The 10,199-nt window shown below is 39.0% G+C and overlaps 1 protein-coding gene across 1 annotated transcript in view; it reads right to left on the bottom strand.

Moving 5' to 3' along the window:
• Positions 1-5,156: 5,156 nt before the first annotated feature.
• Positions 5,157-10,199, bottom strand: part of myo1eb (myosin IEb) — a 99,605-nt gene continuing 94,562 nt past the window's right edge. The window contains exons 24-27 of the mRNA XM_028793949.2: positions 8,150-8,224; positions 7,524-7,734; positions 6,622-6,803; positions 5,157-5,979 (exon numbers count right to left, since the gene is read on the bottom strand). Of these exons, the coding sequence (XP_028649782.1) occupies positions 5,903-5,979; positions 6,622-6,803; positions 7,524-7,734; positions 8,150-8,224 (545 nt within the window). The 3' untranslated portion in view covers positions 5,157-5,902. The remainder of the gene's footprint in view (positions 5,980-6,621; positions 6,804-7,523; positions 7,735-8,149; positions 8,225-10,199) is intronic.

Here is a 10,199-nt window from a genome sequence, read left to right as displayed (position 1 = left end):
CAGCCCTTCCCAAGATTTCTTCCATTTTTTTCCCCCCCCCACTACCAGGGTTTTTTTTCTGGGAGTTTTTCCTTCTCTTCTTTGAGAGTCAAGGCTGGGGGGCTGTCAAAGCGCATTGCAGCACTTCTTGTGTGATTTTGGGCTATACAAAAATAAATTGTATTGTTTCCAAATGGTGAGCTTTCAAGACAGTTGCCAGTCATCCCAGGAGTACAGGGCCCCTCAAATTGAGCCCGAGATCCGAGAAATCAAGAAAAACCCAACAGCAACTCCATTACATGACCTACAGATCTGGGCGACTTGTGAAATGTGAAGACACTGCATAAACGATGTCCTCAAACATCAAGGATCTGAAGCAATATGGAGACAAAACAATGAGAGAGACTGTGTGGTAAAGTGAGTGATGAAGACTGTGGTGTGTCATTTTTAAATAAAATATGAAGCACTCGGGTCATGGAAGGGTGCTGGTGCACGTGGAAGCTTGGTGGAGCAGCTCCGCAGTTTTAATGGGGAGACTGGTGAGCCCCGCATTCATGTGCAGCTGCCAATTTCCTCATCAAGTGCTCCAGAGTCCATAACCACTAAAGCTTGTAGTTGTTTATAATGGACAGATAGACCCTGCTTGGGATTTTCACCTCATTTTTATTGGAATATTGTGACTTTTTAACCTCCATGAGAACACCTTTTTATTGGGATTATCTATAATAATAAAAGGCAAAGCCCTCACTGACTGACTGACTCACTCACTCACTGACTGACTGACTCACTCACTCATCACTAATTCTCCAACTTCCCGTGTAGGTGGAAGGCTGAAATTTGGCAGGCTCATTCCTTACAGCTTACTTACAAAAGTTAGGCAGGTTTCATTTCGAAATTCAAAGCGTAATGGTCATAACTGGAACATATTTTTTGTCCATACACTGTAATGGAGGAGGCGGAGTCACGTATCGCGTCATCACGCCTCCTACGTAATCACGTGAACTAAAAACAAGGAAGACATTTACAGCACGAGTCACACGCGGGAACGAAGGTAAATGACGTTAATTTTTGACTGTCTTTTAATACTGTGTAAGCATACATATTAACACATGTGCAATTAAACGTGTGCATTTACGGGGTGATTTCTCAGGCTTAAAAGCTCACCTTTTATCAAACGCGGGAAGAAAGGTAACTGACGTTGTTCACTGTCTTTTAATACTGTGTAACCATACATATTAACACATGTCCAATTAAACGTGTGCATTTACGGGGTGATTTCTCAGGCTTAAAAGCTCGCCTTTTACTAAAAAGGTAAATGCTAAACTATTTTCAATCACTTTATTGAAACGCTCCCGTTAAGGATTGCAATAACATATTCGCGAGATAAAAGAACGAAGTAGGGGGAAATGGAGGAACAGCCGCAAACAGCGAAGAGCAAAAAATTAAACAATTGAGAACGGAGCGAGTTAAGCATACAAGCATGTTCATAAGGGAAACAAAGCACGGTGTGAACCGTAAGTTTAAATTAAGTTTATAGAAACGCTCCCGCTGCGGATTGCAATAACATATTCGCCAGATAAAAGTTTAATGAGAAGACACGAGGTATAAACGAACCACACGCCGTGGGGCAACAGTTTCAACCATTCTATGATCTGCTTCTCGCAACTGAAAGACGGCACATGGCGGATGTTAGCCGACTTGCTGACCGCAACGTTAGGGGCTTCAACTATGGCGCTGACGCCACATCTCAGTGCCAACATTTTGCAGACTCTACTTAAAAGACACGCCCTCCTCACTGGACAGTTAAAAACACCAATCAAACTAACGATGACATCAAGTATTACCCAATCAAAAGTAGGAAAGGAGGCATCTTCATAAAAAGCGTGTGGGATGATTTGCATGAGACGCTGCTTTAAAAAAAAAATGATAAAAAAAATACGGGATAAATCCCGTCCAGTATTGATTCAAAACGGGACGCGCAATTTCATTCTCAAACGCGGCACGATTCTGGATTTTAAAGGACGGGTGGCAACCCTACAGTGCCAGGTAACCACCCATACAATCAGATTGTGATTCAGACTAGGAATGCAATGAGTGTAATTACCCCGATCTACATACAAGGCGAACATTCAAAGATGATGGTTTGTGATAAGTACACCATACAACATAAAAGAGCTTATGAAGCCTTGAACCGAAAAAAGCAAGATCTCAGAGATCGTAAAAAAAAAAATAGGAGGTGATGTCGTTTTACTCGCTGTACATTTTAGTCAAACATTACCAGTTATTCCACGAGGGAGACCAGCAGATGAACTCAACGCGTGTTTAAAATCCATGCTTCTCCCACGCTCGGTTATATGTCGCGTGTTCTCGGGTAGGTGCACCAAAAAATGTATACATTTAAGCATGTAATGGGCAAACAAAAAATGAGGTCTACCCGAAGGCACTGCAGTAGTACTTAATGTAACTTTACTTCTTAAATGTTAATGTGTTACTGTTTAATAATTTATACGCTTCTTATATGTTGTTCAAATTCTTTTATCAAAATACCACTGACAGCGCAATGCACGATAACATGGAGTGAATACACCATACGCATCCGCCCACGGCTGCCCTGCTGTGCGCAGATAGGAGTTGATTCTACAATAAAATAAAGATAAAAAGAGTAAAACAATCATCACCCATAAAGCGTGTGTGTGTGTATATATGTGTATATATATATGTTGATATGTGGATGTGTATATGTATATATATATATATATATATATATATATATATATATATATATATATATATATATATATATATATGTAGATATGTATATATATGTGTATATATATATATATATATATATATATATATATATATATATATATATGTAGATATGTATATATATGTGTATATGTATATATATGTTTATATGTGTGTGTGTGTATTTTATATATATAAAACACAGCAACACTCATAACAATGACAACACAATTACATTGACAATCATGTTACGTTATTTTTAAAATGTTTCCTTTTTTTTTCATAACCTCTTTAACACACTACTTCTCCGCTGCGAAGCGCGGGTATTTTGCTAGTTTAATTATAAAGGAATCAGAACTGTACGTCTGCATTTTGGGGGTTTGCTTCCATTGTATGTCGTGCTGCAGGTCCATCTATTCACTGAACACTCTTATAAATAAGGCTGTAAACTTGGATCATGTTAAGGAAAATTACTCTTTGGGGCCCAAAGAAGAGAATAACTTGAGATGAAAAGACTCCTTTTTAAATATTTGTAGACTTCTACATATACTGTATATGCAGTGTCATACATTGAATTAAATCAGTCACAAACACAGGGAAGACATCAAGCTGTAATGACCCCACTTTGGTGCTGCATAGGCTTAGATATAGCACTGTTGGCCAGTTGAGCACAAGCCTACTGCACACACCACCATGAAGTCCATGCACTGCTCGACATTTCACTCCTACTGACCTGAAGAGGTGTCACCTGAAGTAATGGCGACCTTGATAGTGCCATTCGTGTGAAGACTTGCCAGTGTTGAAGGTCTCCTGTCTGCACCAAAGCAATGTGTTAACTGCTACACACAAGCAGACCCCGTCAACGGCCTTCTCTGTCAAGCAGCTTTTGCTTTTCCTCCATCTTATGCTACATCCACACTTACTATGTTTTCCTTTAAAAATAGCAATTTCAAACCAAAATGATCTCTGTCCACCCTGGAATTATCCCACGGTTTATGAAAGTATCTCCATCCACGCTAAAATAAATAATCAAAAGCACATGATACAGACGTTCGCCTACACTGGGCAAGCATGCATCTGTGGAAAAACCCTTGAAAGGACAGTAAAGTCATCAGCTATGGGATTTACTGCAAAACTGTAGCAAGTGGGAAATTATTTGCCCTTTGTGTATGCAAGAAGCATACAAAGTGTACAAAACACAATTTAGATGCATACACATGAGAAACATTGCAAGCACCATAGTTAGCAACGCCTCTGGGTCGCCATGTTGGACTTTGGTTTTTTTTTTTCCGCAAAGGAATTTCAATCAGGTGATGTGGAGTTGTAATGAGTAGGACCCAATCAGAGAAGGGCCACAAAAGAAGCACAAACCAATCAGAGCACAAGAATACAGCTCTGCAGAGCGCCATCCGAAGTATCCGTTTGTGTTTTAACATATAAAGTATTAAATGGCCGAGGTCCGGCTTACTTGTCGGAACTTATTATGACTTACAAACCTGAGTGCACATTAAGATCTCAAGATGCCGGTCTGCTTATGATTCCAAGGATTAATAAAATAACAGTGGGAGGTCGAGCTTTTAGTTACAGGGCCCCTAAACTGTGGAATGGTCTGCCTGCTACTATAAGAGATGCCCCTTCAGTCTTAGCTTTTAAATCCCAGCTGAAGACGCACTACTTCAGTTTAGCATAGCCTGACTAGAGCTGCTGATTAACTGTACAGACTGCGTCTCTGTTGTTAGTCATTAGCACTAAAACATAAGTAACATGATAGTTAGAATTGTTTCTCTTCTTGGTACTCAAATGTGGCACTTGGTGCCATGGCCCACCTGCCAATTTGTTTTGCCTGCCTAAGGCAAAATCATCCCTGATGGAGGATCGCAGGAATTGTGGGAAAGAGGGGTCCTTTCATCGGATTGGCTGGCCCAGCGCTGTTTCAGCTGTGGAATGGCCAAATGGGGGAGGCAGCTTGATGGATAAGGTCTCCAGGACTCTAAAAATATCCAAATCTTCTTATGTGATATCATCTACTGTTAAATTCTGCTCCCTACTTCTAAAATTTTTATACTGTATTAAGGATTTGTTCTGTTCTGTGTATTGTATTGACCCCCTTCTTTTGACACCCACTGCACGCCCAGCCTACCTGGAAAGGGGTCTCTCTTTGAACTGTTAAAGCCCATTGCGGCACTTCTTGTGTGATTTTGGGCTATACAAAAATAAATTGTATATTATTGTATGGACGAAGCGGTGTGTCCGATGTCTGCATGTCTGGACGGGGCCTCATTGGTGAGAGAGACGTCTTTGATCAAGCAGCCCAATTAAAGAATTGTTACGAGTACAAAGAGATGCAGGCTGAGAGAGTAGGGGGTCGACAAGTGGCACACGTGGCACCGGCGCCAGCCTCTGAAATAACAAATAACAGCACTTGGATATTTCCTGTAAATAATTCTTTTATTCACTAAAAAAGTGATGTATAAAAGTTTTTCCCCCCAATTAAAATATCTTGTTTGCATTAAAAATGTGCAACAGCCCCGTGAGGTTCCTATTCATGTATTTTTCTACCACAGTATATTTTCTTGGACGTGGAGCATGGGAATGGCCGATTTCTCCTTTATCACCTGTAGAATACTAAATATAAACTGTGCAAAATAGACATTCTGATAGATTTACAGTATACTGAACACCGCTGTTTAGTATTCAAAGTTCAACATACAGCATGATGGCACTGAAAAGTTATGAAAATAAGAAGGCTTTGTGCCACCTGGTGGCAGTACCTTTAAAAAAAAAAATATTTAAAAACACACCATTTCCCCAAAATGTAAATGGGAGAAATTTTAAACTGAATAAATACTGGTCTCAATATACACAATATTCTCTACCCCATTACCTGAAAGGAAACAAAAATCATCCAGATACCTTGGAAGTGTAAATTCCTGAAAACATTAAACTCAGCCTGACAACACAAAGTGCCCTGATAATGCCATGATCACCACATTATTTACCAGCCTGGGTGCAGGTGTGGGCACATCTGCATGTCACTTTCACCTTTGTCTTCCCACCGAGTTCTCCCATGATTCCCAGCAGCTTTCCTGTAGTCCTCCAGATATTGATTGGTGCTTTTCATGTCTGAATTTCTCCATTTCGCAGGCCTCCCACTTCTGTATTCTTTAGCAAGTGTTTAGATCTTCTCCACATAATTTCCAGGGAACAAGCCTTCCTTGCCTCGAATACGTCCCACCCACCAGCCAGAGGGGTCTGAAACACAGAATACACACAGCCTCCTGAACAAAACAGTCTGACAGGAGAATGTAGAGGAGCTCCCAGTTTTGTACACGAGTCGCACACATACACATTTTTAGAAGTGCCGATTGCATCATCCGGTTTGGAGCAGCACACATATGGCAACGCAACTGGGTTAGCCAGAGGCACCATGGTCCTTTTTAAAGTTTTAAAGTATCCCAGAAAAGACCACTAATTACAAGGACAGCACTGGGCTCAATCATCAACCACCATCAGTCAATATAATAAGAAGTTCATTTGAGACCACGCCAGTAGAAGGGCCCTCACTGCATGTTAACTCAAGAATTTTCACATTGTTCATGAGCAATTTACTATTTTTCTTTTTTAATATTTCAGTTTATTTACAGCATCTTGTAGAACTGTACCCCACAATGCCATGTAGAGGCCTGAGCACTTCATAATGCAGATGAACAGATTGAAGGAGACGGGAGCTCACCTTAGGCCACAATGTTGGACACATAGCTTTGATGTCTGAATGTTTGATGATGAAGCAGGAGAGCCATACGTGACTTCTCATTTAACATGAGATGGTCAACAGTCGGTAACTAAACACTTTCTATTTAAAAAGTACTGTTAGGAAATAAAGCAATTAATTACCTTCACGAATGATTTCGATAACGTCGTCGGCATTAAAGCTTAGCTCATCCGTATCTTGGGCGTCATACGCATACAGAGTCCGACACTGAGGTGCCCTCGGCACAGGCTTAGGCTTAGGGGTCGGCTTGCCTCTGCCTCCTCCTGGCAATGGCTTCACTTCTTTGGAAAGGCGGCGCTGCAGGCTAAGAGACAAGAGAACTGATTAGGGAATGGCAAAGGCCACGCATGCTCTTGTGATTTCCTAATGAATTACTGGGAAGCTGCAATTGCAGAAAAATTACATACAACCACCTAGAAGACAATCAAAGCTTTACAGCAAACCAATGAGTTAAAGTTTACTTCACACTACTGTGGGAAGAGGAGAAGGAAACCATTGGCAAGCATCAAATCTGACAATCAAGAAGAAATGAGATGCTTATAACAAATTCATATGACGTTTTTGCAATTGGATTTATCGTTATTTGCAATTGATACATCACAATAACGAAAAATGAAATGTGTCTTTTGAATAGAACTTCAAATTTTGCACAGTACAGTCAAATAAAATTCCTTTGTAACTGTAGTGCTCTTCATGAGCAGAGAACACCGGGAACATAGCCAGCTCAAATGCTATAATGGGCTCCTTCCTATGCGGAGCATTCACAAACTATTTTTTGTTGTGATAATGTGATCATTAAGGAAAAATCATTTTTTCTTGTTATTATTTCTTCGATTACTATAATGTAGTTACTTTTTTTAACTTAATGCATCAATGATGTTCTGAGTTTTATCATGTGCATCTGCTAGTCTTATTTAAGATAAACACTTATAGATGCCTAATGATTGTTATAGAAGTAGATATGCGCTAGATGTCAGAGAGCGTGCCTGCTTCAAATCCTAAAATCATTGCAAACATTAATTACCCTGCAGCACCCTGGTCTGGAACATTCATGAAATCCATGTTTAGCCGCATACTGGGGTCATGTTGGCGAATGCTTGCCCTCTGTTTAGGCAGGGATGGTTGATCCGTACTGGACTGACGAGAGAGAAGAGACCGTCGCATTGCAGCTTGAGGCTTATGCACTTGGTTTTGTCCACCATTTCTTTGCCGGGCAGGTCCATCTTTCTTTGACCCTGTTGATAAATTAAATGAACATTACACGATACTTTACATGCAAGATCTGAAAGCATTGCAGTATTAGCTTGTTCTTAATAAAATTGTATATGTGATACCATTAGTCAAGACACTCAAATATTCTGTTCACTAAATCATTTTAATCTTTAGGGGATTAGTCTAAAGAATAACCACAATTTCTGACCCAACATGTAAGTAGTATGCATGATTAGAATTTGGTCGACATAAAATGGCATTTTCTGTTTTTATCTGCCTTTGACTGTTATAGAACCAGTGGATCAGAAATGTTTAAAAAGTGTTAAATGTAAGAGGAACATATAAATACAACACGATCACTACTATTACTCCAAAGTTGTCTTGATCACAACAAATATTTACCAAATATTACCAAATTTCAAAATGAACAGAGATTACCTGATGTCTCATATCCAGGGTTAGGACCGTGATTTACAAAATAAGCACTCTTCCTCCGATCCTGTCTTGTGGGTCCTGCACGAAAAGCGAGTGTCAAATTATCATGTGGTGTGAAAAGAGTCTTCAGTGTGCAAATAATCCAAAAGTCTTTCTTCTCGTCACTCAAACAGGGGCGTCACACTCAGTTTTATTGAGGGCCAACAGTGACAGGCAGGTGTACTGCATACCCGATGTGGGCAGAATCGGCAGCAGATTCAGAGGTCATGGGCCTTTATTAGGGCCTCATTATTTTACCAGTAGGAATTGCTTTTAAACAAATAAAAAATATAAACCATTTATAACAATACTTTCAATTTATGGATCCATTTATTAAAATATTGCAAAGTGTTTATTTTTGGATTTTTTTTTACTTTTGTAATATGATAAATGAGGCCAATCAGAATTTTATGATAAAACACAAAATGGCTGTAAAATAATGTATACAGTACACCAAACAAAAGTCCAAGTTTTAAGTCAGCATCATTCTGAGCCTATGGTAATACAACAAATATTAATAAAATATTCTTGCACATTGATTATTAATTGCTGTTGGCAGCTGAAACACTAAAATATATATATGATTTTAGCCATTACTAAAATACTAAAAAAATACTATTTATTTTTTTTACTATTAAAAAGTACTGCAGTATTTACTGTAGATATACCTTTAATGTATTTTACTGTTTTGTTTTTTTCTGACATTGTGCTAGTCAGACATTCCCAATTCTTGAGGTGTAATTACAAATATGAATTTTACTTATCAATCTTATACTGTATGATACACAGAGAACAAACCATTTTTATTTCTTTTGAAAGGTCAACTACTTTACCAAAGCATATACTTGCAGAGCAGAGCACTCAGAATTGCAGAACTCTGTAGACGCTGGTGAGTTACAGTGATAGGTACAGTAAGTAGTGTTTGACTCTTTTAGTCTAACTGTGCTGCACAATCATGTGCAAGATGCAGTCGATAACGGTTACAGGCGGTCTCATTTGGAGTAAAGTGGCTCAAAAAGGGGAGAAGAGGAACTTTACAGGAACATGATTTGGTAATCCTGGATACAAATTAGTGTACACTTTTGTTTGTGTTTTTAATTTCACTGAAAATGTGGGTATAATATTCCTAAACTTGGCAAAAAACATATGTTCCTATTGGCCGATTGTCAGATTATCTGAAAAGACAAGATGAAAGAGCAAATAAAAGTATTCCATTCTAATTACATGGATCTTAATAGCAAAAGTTCACAACATAGCCCACCAAAGTCAAAGATTTCTCCCCCCCCCCCATCAAGTGCCTATTCTGGACCAGGCATTCAGAATTCAGAATCCAAAATTCATGATTTTTGCCTATCCTTTCGGAGAACACCGGAGCCTTTTGGACCCTTTATCATGTCCTGGTGAATGTGCGTGCTTGCTGTAAAGATGATGATACAGTGAAGATTTAAAAAAAAAAAAAGATTTTCAGTCATAATCAACAATATATCATTTAACTGATGTTATACTTTATTTATGATGAACACACACCATTTTTTCCTAGTGTTTTTGGCTCAACTTTTTTACTCTTGACTGTCCAGGTCTTATTTTTGCCAACAGTTTGGTCCCTGGTGCGTAACCAAAAAAAACCAAACAATTCTGACTGGTGTTTTTGCAGGTGATTAAAAGTTACTATGATGCACTGATTTGTGCGACTTCCACAAATACTGTTAACAACTTTCAATCTGTCAATGGAAAAGTGGTGTTAAGCTGTTGGTGGAGTCATGCTGACCTGAGAAGAGCACCTGCGATAATTTCACAAGAACTTTATTGCAAGCATTTTAAACGGGACTGTGGATAACTATGATTCTTTGGGGCATTTCTTTTAAATGCATAAAAATTATACTTTCCACCTTGATGGATTGGTTAGTTTCCCTAACTTTATTTTCGGGTATAAGGCAATACTTTCACCTGCACCTGTGGGCACCCCATTATACTCATACTCGTGAAAAACTCTATAGTAAATTGCAGTACAGCT

This window comes from Erpetoichthys calabaricus, chromosome 2, assembly GCF_900747795.2.
Source record: "Erpetoichthys calabaricus chromosome 2, fErpCal1.3, whole genome shotgun sequence".
NCBI classification, from domain to species: Eukaryota; Metazoa; Chordata; class Cladistia; order Polypteriformes; family Polypteridae; genus Erpetoichthys; species Erpetoichthys calabaricus.
The sequence above is the reverse complement of the archived record's forward strand: the minus strand, read 5'-3'. Positions and strand labels throughout refer to the sequence as shown.